This window comes from Vigna angularis, chromosome 4 (genome assembly GCF_016808095.1).
Source record: "Vigna angularis cultivar LongXiaoDou No.4 chromosome 4, ASM1680809v1, whole genome shotgun sequence".
Classification (NCBI taxonomy): Eukaryota; Viridiplantae; Streptophyta; class Magnoliopsida; order Fabales; family Fabaceae; genus Vigna; species Vigna angularis.
In genome coordinates this window covers 36,574,346-36,589,568 of record NC_068973.1, presented here as the reverse complement: position 1 = coordinate 36,589,568, position 15,223 = coordinate 36,574,346, and the positions used below count along the sequence as shown (strand labels likewise).

At 32.2% G+C, this 15,223-nt stretch overlaps 2 protein-coding genes across 5 annotated transcripts; both read right to left on the bottom strand.

Moving 5' to 3' along the window:
- Nucleotides 1–4,942: 4,942 nt before the first annotated feature.
- Nucleotides 4,943–9,682, bottom strand: LOC108332212 (cysteine--tRNA ligase, chloroplastic/mitochondrial). 4 transcript variants are annotated; one of them, XM_052875990.1, is made up of 9 exons: nucleotides 9,220–9,682; nucleotides 9,064–9,127; nucleotides 8,069–8,230; nucleotides 7,676–7,846; nucleotides 7,244–7,525; nucleotides 6,957–7,082; nucleotides 6,648–6,851; nucleotides 6,066–6,170; nucleotides 4,943–5,425 (listed from the first exon to the last, which is right to left on the bottom strand). In XM_052875990.1, the coding sequence occupies exons 1-9, from the start codon at nucleotides 9,576–9,578 to the stop codon at nucleotides 5,201–5,203; spliced, it is 1,698 nt and encodes a 565-aa protein (XP_052731950.1). In that variant the 5' UTR covers nucleotides 9,579–9,682; the 3' UTR covers nucleotides 4,943–5,200. The 4 variants fall into 4 exon arrangements, with proteins under 4 accessions (XP_052731950.1, XP_017422893.1, XP_052731949.1 ...); XM_017567404.2 differs by having other exon boundaries at nucleotides 6,066–6,167; nucleotides 9,220–9,670; XM_052875989.1 differs by having other exon boundaries at nucleotides 9,064–9,131; nucleotides 9,220–9,640.
- Nucleotides 9,683–11,235: 1,553 nt separating this feature from the next.
- On the bottom strand, nucleotides 11,236–14,348 carry LOC108330606 (ER membrane protein complex subunit 7 homolog). The gene is made up of 7 exons (XM_017565100.2): nucleotides 14,108–14,348; nucleotides 13,980–14,023; nucleotides 13,017–13,125; nucleotides 12,764–12,827; nucleotides 12,543–12,659; nucleotides 12,329–12,437; nucleotides 11,236–11,659 (listed from the first exon to the last, which is right to left on the bottom strand). Exons 1-7 carry the CDS (start codon nucleotides 14,197–14,199, stop codon nucleotides 11,565–11,567), a joined length of 630 nt encoding a protein of 209 aa, XP_017420589.1. The 5' UTR covers nucleotides 14,200–14,348; the 3' UTR covers nucleotides 11,236–11,564.
- Nucleotides 14,349–15,223: the final 875 nt, after the last annotated feature.

The window sequence follows — 15,223 nt, the reverse complement described above, 5'->3', positions numbered from 1 at the left end:
GGGTCCATAAACTTGTAAAATTGAGCCATTAAATCCTCTCCGTTAAGTTTTCAGTAAAGTCGTCTAACTGTGATGACATGGTGCACACATATATATACATTTTATATTACGTGAATTTTTTTATTTAATTTGTTATTAAGTCTTGTACAACTGTACAAACGCCGCCTCCTCATAGCCCTTGACAAAAAAACCTTTCACCAATTAGTTTCTTATTACAATTTGATGGGTTGAAGTTCTTACCTCTCTCACACTCACCTTTCCCACGACACATCTGGCAACGAGAAGATCACTCTGCCGAGTTACACAGGAAATCAAACTATACTCACATTTCCCACCACTACAACCAAGATAAGGCAGGGTGAGGTCGAGGCGGTGAGGGTTGCAACGTGGGCGACGATGCGATTAGGGTCTCGCCTTCTGCGTTTCTGCTGGTTGCACGATGACGGCGAGTTCGATTTGGGCGTTTAGGGTTCGGTTGGTGTCGAGGCGGTGAGGGTTGCAACAAGGGCGACGACGCAATTAGAGTCTCGCCTTCTGCGTTTCTGCTGGTTGCGTGACGACGGCGAGTTCGATTTGGGCGTTTAGGGTTCGGTTGGTGTCGCGCCGCAATGATGGTTCAGGCATGGTTGTGCGATTTTCCGGCACGGTGGTGATAGCGTGGCATGGTTCATGGTGATGAAGATGAGCATGCAGATGTTGGAGGTGCAAGATGGTGATGTTTTGTTAGTATCATTGTATTACTACATTTTTAAAAGCTGGTGGTGTGGAAACTACTTGAGCTTTCTGAATTTATAAACAAGAACTTGGGTAGTGGTTCCATTAAGTGTTTTATGATCAAATGCTCGGATTCTGTTTAATTTTGTGATCGATTATTGTTGTATTTTGCCTAGAATGGATAACTCATGCCCACTCTTCTACATCACCCCTTTCATTATCTTTGCGTATTTTTATTCAAAACTCAGTATTTTTGTTGCAGCTGGGAAAGAAGAGCAAAAGTTGCCATACTTGTTATATTTACAAGGTGGACCTGGGTTTGAGTGTCGGCAACCAACCGAATCTAGTGGATGGGTTCAAAAAGTTTGTGAAGAATTTCGTCTCATCTTAATGGATCAGGCATGATTTACTCGGCATTTGTGTAATCATCTTTGTGGTACTGTAAGAACTTTCATGTATAATCTTTTCTGTTGCTTATGTGCATTTCTACAGCGAGGAATAGGCTTATCAACTCCCTTGACTGTGTCATCAATGTTACAATTCAAGTCTGCTGAGGAGTTGGCTAACTTCTTAAAACATTTTCGAGCTGATGATATTGTGAATGATGCAGAATTTATTCGAGTTCGCCTTGTTCCAGATGCTGGTCCTTGGACAATTTTGGGGCAAGTATTCAAGTTAAATAATAGGGTTAAATATGTTTTTGGTCCCTTAACTTTCAGCGAAAATTGGAATTAGTCCCTCTTCAAAACTTTGGCTTAATTTAATCCCCAAACTTTAGAAATGTGTGAATTTAGTCCTTTTAACTAAATTTTGTTAGGTTTATTTGATGTTTCAAGTGCGTTTCATGATAGCATTTGAGTTGTTTACACCGTTTGACACATTTTTGCTTCAATGTTCACTGAGAAATGCGTTTGAAACATCATAAAGTTAACAAAATTTGGTTAAAAGGACTAAATTCACACATTTTTAAAGTTTGGGGACTAAATTAGTCCAAAGTTTTGAAGATGGACTAATTCCAATTTTCGCTGAAAGTTAAGGGACCAAAAACATATTTAACCCTAAATAATATAACATAAAGCCACATCATATAACACTTATACAAAACTTAATAATAAATTAAATAATAAATTCCACGTAATATAAGACGTAATCAAATTTTAACGCCGTCAGGAAAAACTTAACGGAGAGGGTTTAATTGACTCAATTTTACAAGTTTATAGACCCAACTGAGACCGAAAAAAAAACGATGACCCATTTGAGATTGACCAACAAATACGAGGACCAAATGAAAGTTTAAACCTTTATTTTTTTTAATTTGGACACAACAGTGAAGTGGTGGGACAACATTATAAGCATAGTACTTATCATGTTATTAAGTGATAGGTGTTTATGATAAGTATTTGTACTTATCATTAGTTGAAATGATAGTATTGTGTGAGAATGATAATGGACTGAGCCAAATACAAATAGTATTTATTTGTTAACAAAAAAAATTCATGCGTGACTTGTTAATTATTTATTAGATATTTATTTAAAAATGTTTGTGAATATTTTACATCTGAAATATCCACAAATATTTAAGAAATAGTTAAATATGTTTTTAATTTTTAAATTATCATGCGATTTTAGTTTTCAAAACTTTGATTCATTTTCAATCCATAACTTTAATATTTTTCTAATGTAGTTAACTATGTGTCACATGTGAGGTTAATTCTAATTTTGTTTATGATTATAATTAAAATAATAATAAAAAAACATTAAACCTTAGGCCAAAACTAGAATCGCTCATCTTCGTTCATAGCTACTTCTCTAAAGAACCATAACTCTCAAAACGATACCCAATGACCCAACACTCATCTTAATCTATCTCAACCCTCACACATCCCTCTCATTGCCCTCTCATCAAAATTTTCATTGTTTTAATGCAATTTCACTTTGGCAATATCACTCTCACTTCTAACTCAACAACGCACAAAAATCCAATGGTGGGATTTCTTGTTTGCCAGTGACTATTACAACAAATCAAATCAAATCGAAGAAGTGTACTTAGAAAAAACCAACAAAAATTAGATTATGCGGCACTGAAACAAAAACTGGGTACCTAGGAAAATACCCCTTTCTTCAAAACAAAGACTGAATAAAGTTTTTTTTCTCTAATTGACCTAGTAGGATTTTTTAGCATAATTCAGTGAATACTTCTCCTACCAATCCATGTAACACAAAAGTGATTTAGGCAAATGAATTGAAAATAGAAATGAAATTCGTGTTGTTATGAATTATTTTCGGCGCTGAATTGAAATTCAGGTATTGAGTTTATATTGTGTGAGCTTGATAATGCCAGATTTATTGTAATTGTGATTTATGTTGCATGGGGAAGGTTGTACGTGGTCTGTTTTGTGCTTGCTGCGGGACTAAGTTGAAGGAGGTGAAGGCTCAGGTTTATGAAGTTAAAGGTTTCATGATGGAGAATATTAAAAAGGAACAGGGAAAGTTTCCCAATAATGAAGGAAGAAGAAGAGGGATTCTGTTTGGGTCTTAAATATTTAATGTTTTTCTCTGTTAATTTTAATTATAATTATAAATAAAATTTGAATTGGCTTATACCTAGCTCACTGCTTTTAGCACATCAGAAAAAAAGAAACTAACACCTTTATTTATAAAACACAAAATAATCACAGAGAAGAAAAAAAAACAAAATCGCAGAATCAAAAATTTATTTAACCCTTTAAAAATATATTTTTTTAAATTTTTAAAATAAAATATAAATAAATTATAAAATAAATATGAAATATAATATAAATTAAAATTTAATTTTAACTAAATTTAACATAATAAAATATAAATTAATTTTAATTTTAATTAGTTTTAATTTAATAAAATATAAATTATTTTTTATTTTAATTTTTGTATATAATTATTCACAAATGTGGGTAATATGATATCTTCAGACTGATTTATAAGTGCGGATATGAAAATACTCATTATTCACTAATAATGAGCGGATATGAAAATATTCATTATTCACTAATAATAAGGGATTAACCAGAAATTTTATCTCTTTACTATTTTTGTCATCTCTATGTGTATTTTTCTTTTGAGATGTGTACTTTTATGTCTATCTATTAAATATTTTAATAAATAATAAAAATTATTTTGTAAAAATTAAAATTAACTTATAAATTTAAATAAATTATATCAAAAAATTTATATGATAGTTTTACTTTATAGAAAATTAATATAACATATTTTATTTTAAAAAAAAAAGTCTCAACAATTGCTTAGGTTAAAACGTATCCTTGATTTCTGGTGTATCCTTGATTTCTGGCATATCCTTTTTGTGATGAACATTTTTGTTTCTTCAATCTTGCTTTATATAAAGTTAATGGATAAACCGTTCTCGATCAATTTTTTTCTTCTTCTTGTCCATCTTATTTACATTTGCATACCTTTCATGTTAATTTAATATTAACTTTATATAATTTTATTACTTAAAAAAAATATTCAGTAACTTTTTAAAATTTAAAGTACCGAAAATACCACCAAGTTCTGCATGTTAATCACATAATAGAAAGTTAAATTTTGTCAATCCAACAGACAAAATCTTTAATATATATTTTTTAAATATTATAAAAATCATAAACTTATCATTCATTAGTGTTATAAAAAAATTATACTATCTTAATCATATATTATTTATTCTAAAAACTTTGAAACAATTATATTTACATTTGGAAAGTAAAATCCTTTCCGGTAAAACAAATTTCATACTACCTTGCAAAACAGATTCTTCTAAATTCGTTTTATGAATAAATTGTTTCCAATATATATATACAAAACACCTATTGTTTTAAAAATTATGCTCCTATTTCACTCGTCTGTGGCATTGCTTATCAGAATACACTTTATAATGAAGAGAATAAATAAAAATTTGGATAGAAGATTTATTTTTTAAAGCTTTCATTTTCCAAAGACATTTTCTTTTCTCTCTTTAATTAAAGAATACAAATGCATCATTATCTATATTTATTGCTTTTTTATTTTACCGTCCTTCCAAAAATGCCACAGTAGTTAATTTTGAATGGCCCACGTTCATCCACACCAAATATATATATGCAAGGGTTTTCTTGTGATCTAGGGATCCATTTCATTATTAGCATAAACAAAGATCAAGAATGAAAAGAAAAAAATAAAAACAACCGAAAAATTACCACAAAAGAAGGCTTTCTAAAGCCAAAGGTATTTCAATATTAATATGAAAGTGTTGCAACTATGAATCAAGAATATTCTAAGGGTTAAAGCCCGACAAATAAGAAAATAATTAATTCAATATTGGTCACCAAGACAACATAAGAATTCAGAAGGGGAGGCTTTACCGTAGTGGCAGTTGATAACTTGATACAGCAGTGGCATCCCTTACAATTAAATTCCATATACATTTATGAGTTTTGATTTGGATATGTTGAAGAAGTGAAGGTAGCTGTCTGGACTAAAGAAGCTCTTGAAGTGGAAGAGGAATGGTAGGCCTCCAACTTGTGCCATCTGGACTGTCCATAAGAGTAATACCAAGAATAGCCAAATCCTTCCTAATTGCATCTGATTTAGCATAGTCCTTTTCTATTCTAGCAGCAGCCCGTTCTTCTATTTTCTCCAACACTTTCTCTTCTGTCAAGTTTGCACGCTTTAAAGCTTTTTCCTTAAGCTGCTGCAAAACCTGCAGCATGTAAAAATAGTTATTGAACATTTGGCAGAATAATATGAATTATGTTACGCAAACAGATACCAGAGAAACAAAATCTCAAACCTATTCATATGTCATACCATTAGACTTACCTCTGGGTTTATGCAAGCTCACTGTAGGTATCTATATAAAACCCAACAAATGTTTCATAAAAATATACAGAATCATTACGGAGAATTTGTAGCAGTCCATTGTTATAGCAGTTTCAGACTGGGTGGATGTATTATTGATTGTCGGATTAATCTCAATATTGAATCCGATGGCCAATAATTGCAGGGGTTACCACAAAAGAATGTCCATAAAAATCTCCATTTAAACACTATTCCAGAATTGAATGGGAGTTAAAGATTTAGAAAAAAATAAATGAAAGGGTTCAATCAATTGATCAGAAATAATATACCCCGTAAAAAAGATTGTTAGAAGAGTTCAAAAATAACAATTACACCCCAACCGGTAAAGGAATAAAAAACTTCTACTCAATTGAATTTATGTTAATTACACATAAATTAGTGATTTTTTCTCCCAAAAAATTTGATGGGTGGGTATGATATAATACCTCACGTGCCAAAAAAAACAATAGAAAACAGTGACAGAAAGCAAAATGTATTCGTACCTCATAGTAACTTGCAGGCATTAGTCCTAAAACAGTAAGGACATCCCCGATGCTCTTCTCTAAAGCTGTAAGTGACTCTATTCGAAATTGTTGTTTTTCCCCCTGCTTGATTATGAACTTGGAATGTTATAAACGGTATTTAATTCATATAATTTATTTGCACATGTGCCAAGCTGTAAAAAATACCATCCCCAAGATATTTCGAAGATGCATTTCTAGCACAGAAACTATGAAACAACACAATTAAAGACCACATCTATAGAGATGGAAAACCATGAAGAGATATGCACAAAACCCTTTTACTGATCCTTCGCAAATATTAGGTTATTGGCATCATGTAACACTTAGCAAGTAAACAACTTGAAATATAGGTTTGCTTGAAGCAAGATTGATTGTTAGATACAAGTATGACCAAAACCAGAGGTTGATCGACTGACATTAACCTAAAAAACCAAAATTGCACACCAACAATAAGATGAAATAATGCTATAGTTGTTCATTTCCAAACCTTGAGTTCATTTAAAACCAATATTAAACCATAATTACATAATAACTTCAGCTATAAACGAGAAAATCCCATACCTTACGGGTATGCAACAAATCATTTATTGATTTTAAGGGATCAGACATTCCAGCCAATACAACTGGCGTGTGAAGATCATCCGACATTGAGGTCAGAAAAACATCATGGAACTTATCAATAATATTCAATGTATCTGGTGGGATGGAATCTTTTCTGGTTGTCTGATCATACTGATTCAAGAAGCTTTTGCATTCGTGTAATGTCTGCAAACACACAAAACAATCAAGATAGTCCACATAACATACATGCTGACACATTAAAGAAGCAAGCCTATTTAAGAACACCCAGGGGAAAATGCATAGTAATACCTCATATATATAAAAGATACGGTCTGAAGCACTTTCAAGTTGTATATTTGAGTAGTTAACAGGAGATCGATAATGAGCACTCATCAAAAAATATCTCAAAGCCAGTGGATGGTAAATGTCTATAACCTGATTAAACAATATTTATGGCATCAAAATACAACCCTTTGAATGGTAACCATCAACAAATAAAAATTGTAGGTCCTTCATCATAGACTAAATAGTTCTTGTCTAATAAAAAAGACAATATACTTAAGTAGGATAAATTTAAACCATCAGGGATGAGTCACCTGACGTATTGTGAAAAAATTTCCCAAAGATTTTGACATCTTCACAGAATCAATTGTAACAAAACCATTGTGCATCCATACGCTTATATCACTTTTCTTGCAAGCAGCACAACTCTGAGCAATTTCATTCTCATGGTGAGGAAACACAAGATCAATTCCTCCACCGTGGATGTCAAAAGAGTAACCAAGATAAGCTGCACTCATGGCACTGCATTCAATATGCCACCCAGGTCTTCCAGGACCCCAGGGACTTTCCCAAAATGGCTCCCCAGGCTTTGAAGACTGCAACATAGCATTGGAAATTCACAATAAGTTCCAAACTAAATTAAGATTGCAAGAATTTAATAATCATTGATTTGTAATATGTAAGATATCAACATATTTAACAGATAATGTTATCAATATTTGTCAATTGTCACTGATATATCATACCTTCCACAGAGCAAAATCAGCAGGGTTTTTCTTCCTTAAGTCAACTGCAACCCTTTCACCAGCTCGGTTATCTTCTAGATCTCGACTGGATAATTTCCCATATTCTGGAAATTTTTCTACATTAAAGTATACATCCCCATCAACAATGTAGGCATACCCGTTATTAAGAATCTGTCAACAAGCATGTTAACGGATCAATAACGAAGCAAATCAACATTGTATTTATTAACCAGAAAACAAAATAGAGTTTTCTAATAAGCTATGAAGAGAAGCATTCCATCTACCAATAACGTATCTAAGGTTGTGTAGAAATGGAATATAAATAAACAGTCTAAAATTTGTATATCTTCTATTGTGCATTTTAATGCCACAGTAAATGGAGAGTATCAGTACCTTCTCAATCATATCAATGATTTGGGGCATGTGCCCCGAGACCTTTGGTTCCACAGAGGGAGGCAGACAATTAAGAGTTATCATGTCTCGACAGAATTCTTCACAATAGTGCCGGCTCAAACTGATTGGATCTTGTCCTAACTCTTTCGCTCTAGCAATTATCTACATATTGAAAAGTGCAGACTAAGATCCTGTAATAGCAATTAAAAAACAGTGGGTACTTTGCATTTTTAACAAATGGATATAATCAGACTCAAAACTTGTCTACAAATTCTTAAGGTCTAAACTCTAAACGATTAAGAACTACTGTTTTTAGGGTAACAACTAACAAGTGAATGGCCACGAGTCGCGTAAAAGGTTTTGTTTGGATAAACTTCTGTATAAGTGTTTTTATGACAAGAAAATGAAAAAAGTAAAATAAATGGAGATTCTCTCATGAGTTAAAATCATTTCGTACTTAACTTTTGTACAAGCTATCCCATTTAACTTCTCCAACAGCTAAGATACATAAGTTGATTTTAACTTTTGAGAGAAATCCAATTCATTATACCCTCTTATTTACTTTTCCTATAAGTAATTATAAAAAGAAGTTGACCAAACAAGACCTAGTTCAAACCCACGACAAATTCCCGACCCACCTCATTACCATCCCCTCTACTAAGAGCAAATTCAGGCTTAGTTGCAAAAATATCATCTCGAAGATTTTCGTCACTTCTTTATCTGCTAGTTATTAATATTTTGAACAAGCGAAAAGCTAAACACCTTAACCTAATGAAAACAAAGGCACAGACCCTAAAGCTATTAAAACAGGAGCCAAGCAATAAGCTGAAAGACGCGTCACTAATTAACGAATAAAATTGCCTTAAGGATGCCAACTTGTGTATTATGAAGATATTAGACATATGAGACAACAAAGAACCAAAAAAATTGTTTTTTTTTAATGAGAAAATGGCAAGGAGGCACAGAAAACAGGAAACAGACACTCACTCACTGACCTTGTCATCAACGTCAGTAAAATTGCGAACATAACAGACTTCAAATCCCAGATGCTTAAAGTATCTGCCTAATTGTCAAGCAGAGAAAACCAATTAGTGCCAAATCGAAAAGGAGGGTACGATTGAATTAAGCGTGTACGAAGAGAAGAGAGAAACCTGTAAAGAAGGTCGAAATTGATATACACGCGTGCATGTCCAATATGGCTGAGATCGTAGGCGGTGACGCCACACACGTACATTCCCACTTTGGATTCCACTTTGGGTTTGAAGAGTTGTTTTGTTTTACTCATGGTGTTGTGCAGCCATACCTCCGGCGCAGTTTTCTTCAGGGTGAAACCCTCGGCGTCGGATTTGCCGCAATCCTTCTCAGCCGTCAACGGCGGAGACGAGCAGGCGCAGAAGGACCGCGGGTTCTTCCTCCTGAAGATGGCTGCGTGGGGTGTTGATGGAGGGGAGCGAGGAAAAAGCGTAGAGAATAAGGGTCTGTAGCACTTAAGAAGAGAGACAGTACCCATTTTTGCAGCTTCTCTTTTGGTCTCTCTCTGATATGAGTTATCAACAATCAGCTTGTAGTTACCGAGTTCACTCGGACGAACAGCTTTAAGGTTATCGTTTATTGCTTTATACGTATAGCCAACAGGGTATGTACTTAGAAGGAAAAGTTTAAGTTTTAAAAACTTACAGCACTCACAAAACTTTTTCTTTCTTTCTTCTTTATTGGAAATTTCTTCTTATTTTAACCTTGATTTAGTATAAAAATTGATTTAAAGTATTGCTTAAAAATTAAATAATTTGTATATATTGTAAATTTAGAAATAATTAAAAACAATATTATTCTAATTTTTATGTTTTCTATTCCTTTCATCTCTTAAGGGAGAGATGCTTGGTAATTTTTCGAAAATCTGAAAATAAAAAAAAAAGTGTATTTTACACGTTGGTTGGTTTAGTTTTTTTTTAAAATATTATTTTTAGGAAATAAGTTTTTTTTTTAAGTTTTTCACAATAACATTCTTATACAAGAGATGATAAACTAACTTTTCTTTTTTGAAAAAAGAGTTCGAATTTTATTGGAAAAATACCATAATACTTTTATTAAATTTAAATAGTAACAAATTAAAGATTTTTTTATCAAAATAACATATCCCTTTTCTAGTTCTGAAATTTTTCTAAATATTTTTTACTGACCAAATAAATTTAAATTGTTTACAAGAACTATAATTATCAGGATTGATTTTCGACTATGAACAAAAGAAAAACCCTACCAATAGTCACCTTACTTTTTGTTCTCTTTATTTCATTCTTAATAATAAAAAAAAATCGGTGAACGGAAAGAACTAATGTCTGACATCTAATAGTTCCCACTTAGTAATATTTCAATCATAATTACCTACTTATTTATATATATATATATATATATATATGAAACAAAATAAATAACTATTTATTTTCATTTTATTACCTTAAATAATATGTCACATCAGAAATTGAAATGAAGTGTGGAGATAAAATATCAACTATTTTAAATTTGTGTGAGCATATTAGGATCAATCTATTTTATTAGAAATTTCAATTTAATAATTAAATTGATAAAATTTACTCACGATTTGGTAAAGGTAATGTTTTATATATTTTGACAACATTTATTCAATCTTATCTAGCATTTTAAATTATTTTATCACCATTTTAATCATTTTTAAAATATTTTATCACGAAGTTAATTTTTACAAGATTTTTTATCATTATGCTAGTCCTGCTCAAGATTAATATAATTATCATCAATCACAATTAAATACATTGAGAAATGATTGATGGACTTTTGGTATCAAACAGTTAGCTCTATTATAGTTCATCCTCGACAAACGTCTGGGTGAAATAAAAAAAAAATTGTTATATAAATTATAAACGGTATAAGACTCTTTTGGTATAAGAATAATTGTTAAAATAATTTAATTTCTCTATATGTCCTAAATCAACTCTTGCGTTTCAATTATTAAGCCTATTTTATCTAGAATCTTAAATCCTATCAATCTTAATATGAACCCAATTGTTCATAGTCTCCTCATAACTATCAAAACCCAATATTTTAAAATCAAATTGCAAAAGGAATAACAAAAATAGAAGGCAAAAACATGCATTAAAGAAGAAAATTAACTAGAGCAACACACCAAAACAGATTATAAATCATTTTTTTCAAGAAAAACGACCAAAAGTGGAAATTAAGGGCTTCTACAAGTAAACCAAAAGAGCTAAATATTACTAATATCAACATTGACAAGAAAATGGGAAGAGCAACGCAGAACCCTACTCCTGAGCGTTCAAGTCAAACGTATAAACCACTATTAGAAATTTCAAATTTTAGCTAATCCACAACATAAATAATCGAAAGATTTCTCAGTACCAATTTCTCATGAGAAAATTCTCCAATAATCAGAAGTCATATTTCTTCAGCTCGTGCTTGAGGCAACCAACTTGCTCACCAGTTTTCCATTACTCATATATACCTAGTTGCTTCTTGCGGCACCAGGTAACAAGCTTGCTAACGATGGAACTCCTTGATTTCTCATTTCTTCTTGTGCACGCCTCATTTCTTCTGGATCTGTTTCCACAGAAATACAATGAGGCCATCAGCATAATTTATGCAAAAAGTAGCACAATATCCTACTTTTTAGGTTCATATAACTAACAAGAAAAAACTACCATTCGGCACATTGCCTGTGAAACAAGTAAAGCAATTCACAACATCAAAAAGTAAAGCTGAACAAGATTTTCGAGATTTCCCCCACTTCATCTGGGTTTTGACCAAAATGGAGTTAATGATTAGTTAACAAGTTTTTTCCTGAGAAACTCATCAAGTTTGATAATCATGCAAGAACAAATTAGTAGAAGCCCAAAAAGAGAGAAGCATAACTCATAGCTGAAACCTTTTAATATGTACACAATGATCACATAAAATAGCATGGCGGTGGAAGGTTGCAAAGTATTCAGTTATGACTCAGTAATACAAGAAAATTAGGGGAGAAAAATTTTCTTCAAGAACGAAGACAGGGAGATAGATAAAAAGATAGAAGGAACTTCAGATATTTCAACTTGATTTTTATATTTTGACGTTGCCAAGCAACAATGATATCGGGTATGAGATAGGATTAGTCCCAAACTTCTCCAGAAGGAAATAAAACATTTCACCCATACAAAGCAAGTACATCCATATATGCAAAAAAGAGACTCAAATTCAAAAAAGTTAGCAGATAAGTTATTAAAAACATACCCATGTTCTCCATCAATTTGGGCATGAGGAAGACAACAATTAGCATAAATCCAACCATCAGACCCATTGGACTTTTCACAACGGACATAATAGAGAATGGCTCCCTAACCTGTAGCAAGACAAGATAACAACATGCAGACATTTAGGTCATAAATTGAAGGAATGGGAAGGGGAACAGGCAAACACAAACAGGGAATTTGCAGTCAAAACCAACCTCGTAATATTGTTCATCCCTTAATGGCTCTAAGACAAACTCACTAAGTCCCCTCCTATTCTCTGTCAGTGCCGCCTGAATTTTGCCATGGTGTCTAGCACTTACATCAACTCGTACCTTTTTTAATAAACATAAAAATTTGAGAAATGAGCATACATTGAAAAAAAATATATATATTTGGGGAAAAGAATTGAGATGTAATTTTCAGGTTGAGTATTCACCGGAGAAAAGAAATAACCTATTGCAGCTACTTCAATTAGATGTGTCCCTGCAGGAACATTGTGGCTTAAAGCATACACATTAAGGAATTAGATCATCTCTTAACATGATTTGCCAGCATTAACTACAATAACTTCATAAAATCAAGAACAAGAAGATAAGGAGAGATAGAATTTAATAGGGTTTAATATCCCAAAAACATCCATCATGCAAATTAAGCAGAAGTGGAAATTAAGTTGTAAATCAAAAGGATACAATGAGAAATATCCATCTGGCCTCAGAAAAGTAACTCTTTGACCACCATTGAGTATGACTTTGACGTTTGAAATTTTTCCTGGAAGAATATATTCTTTTGTTCCCACACCTGTCATAAATATTTAGAAATATCACTATTCAACAGAACTTGTAGGCTATAGCAAACCTATATACAGTCAGAAGATAGATATGCAACAAATAGAATGAATGCATCAAGGATATAAACTATCAAATTTTCCCATTTCAATTATCAATCGCCTGGTAACTAAACCATCAGCTTCCCTAAATCCTGGCTAAATCTGGCTTATCTAAACGCCACGGGACATACTTTTTCAATGACAACACACAGTAAACAGTTCAGAATTCCATCTTCCTATTTCAATTGTCCGGATGTAGTTCATCAAAGTAACTGATGAGAGCAACCAACAACTTTTAAACCCATCCATATTCTTCATTAAGGTTTGGTGTTTTATAGTCATGGCACATGAAATTTCACATCCTAACACGACAATATTGTTGTCAAGTAAAAAGAGGTGTATTTATCTGTGAATGCACAAGTTCTATTAAAAAAAATTAAAAATCAGTACGTGCAAGCAAAAAAGAGTTGGAGAAAACGGAAGAATAAAATAACCAGGCAATAATTTTAAACCAGGTAAATTTTGAGCAATGTAATGCAGGTAAATTCATGTGAACAGGATGAACTGAGTGATCAACCAAGTACCACTACAGTCCCAACCACTATTCAAAATTAATCTCTATGACGCAGCACAACCTATAGGATCCTATCGTGTGTTAACTTGTTAACTTAGCCTTAGTCATCACATCAAGCACAAGCTTCATTCACAGATCGAAGTTCAACACTTTTTTATTCATAAAAAATTTAAAGAACTGCCCCAGTAAACAATAATCGGGATTTAAAATATAATAATTAATAAAAAAAACGAAGTAAAAGTAAGAACGTACTGGGGATCTTCACTCGACCATAAATAGTGTAACCTTCGGTGGACCTGGAGATAGATTCGTTAAAATAAGGGTTAATAGAAAGCAGAAAGCAAAGTGAAATTAGGGTTTAGGGAATAGGGAATTGATACCCCGTGGCAGGAGATTGGGCGAATGAGAGGGGTAGAACTGAGAAGCATAATTGAATTAATAGAAAAAGAATGAGTGATCTGGTGGAGGCCATGGCAGAATTTGAGAGCTGATCTAAACCTTCGTTTTCTCAGAAACACCAAAACACACTGTTTTTCTTTTTCCTATTTCAACTGTTAAACGCTGAAGTTGAAGACACCAAAGCACTCTCACGATCTATCACTTGAGATCAGGGAAGAGAAGAAAAATAACAATAAATATTTTCTTAATTAAATTTTTATTGTTAGCGTTTCTCTGTATTTTAAAATTTCTCGATTTTAAAAATGTAACAAATGGAGCACTAAAAGATAGAATTCTTAACAAACAAATATTCTTAATTTTAATTTATAATAAATATAAATTTATAAAATTAATTACTTTAATTTTAACTGATAAAAAATGTTACATTAATACCTTTTTAATTAAAAATTTAATTGAATATTTTAGTACGGTCAAATTAAATAAGATAAATTAATTAATTAAGAAAACACGATTTTTTCCACTAGTTAATTGTTTTATACATTTATCTTATCACAAAAATAAATCACATTATTAAAATTTATTGAAAAATTGGGATTCCATCCCCTGTTTGTAGAGCTGTCAAAACGGATAACCTGGTCCAACCCAACCCGATTCACCACGGGTTGGTCACTTAGTGAGCCAACCCAACCCGACTTATTTATTAGCGAGTCTAAAAAATTTGGATCCGACCTGACCCATCACAGGTTGATGGGTTAAACGGGTTGGCTCATTGGCTCACTTAACCTTTTTTCACCCTCTTCTTTTGAGATTCTTATAACATGTTACTTTGATCGATCAAATTGAAATAGTAATAATTGGACCAATTGATATAAAAGAAAATGAAACAAAAGAATTATATTGTTATACATTTTAACCTATCAAGCATAAAATTTTGCCAATTTAGTTTAATCAGACATACACAACCGTTTGACCAAGAAACTATATATAGTCGTTAACAAAAATATATAACAAAGGGAACTTTTGGATACACAACAAAACAACGCAGCACGAAAACCTCTACGAAGTAAAGGTCGAGCATTTTGAATAATTAATTTGAT

Coding starts and splice junctions, on each gene's coding strand:
- LOC108330606 (XM_017565100.2), bottom strand. CDS start 14,199: ATGGCCTCCACCAGATCACTCATTCTTTTTCTATTAATTCAATTATGC. Junction 12,828..13,016: donor CCAGATGGATATTTCTCATT/GTATCCTTTTGA, acceptor GTATGCTTTAAG/CCACAATGTTCCTGCAGGGA. Junction 11,660..12,328: donor CAAATTGATGGAGAACATGG/GTATGTTTTTAA, acceptor CTGTGGAAACAG/ATCCAGAAGAAATGAGGCGT.
- LOC108332212 (XM_052875990.1), bottom strand. CDS start 9,578: ATGGGTACTGTCTCTCTTCTTAAGTGCTACAGACCCTTATTCTCTACG. Junction 9,128..9,219: donor AATTTCGACCTTCTTTACAG/GTTTCTCTCTTC, acceptor ACAATTAGGCAG/ATACTTTAAGCATCTGGGAT. Junction 7,847..8,068: donor TCATTGATATGATTGAGAAG/GTACTGATACTC, acceptor GCTTGTTGACAG/ATTCTTAATAACGGGTATGC.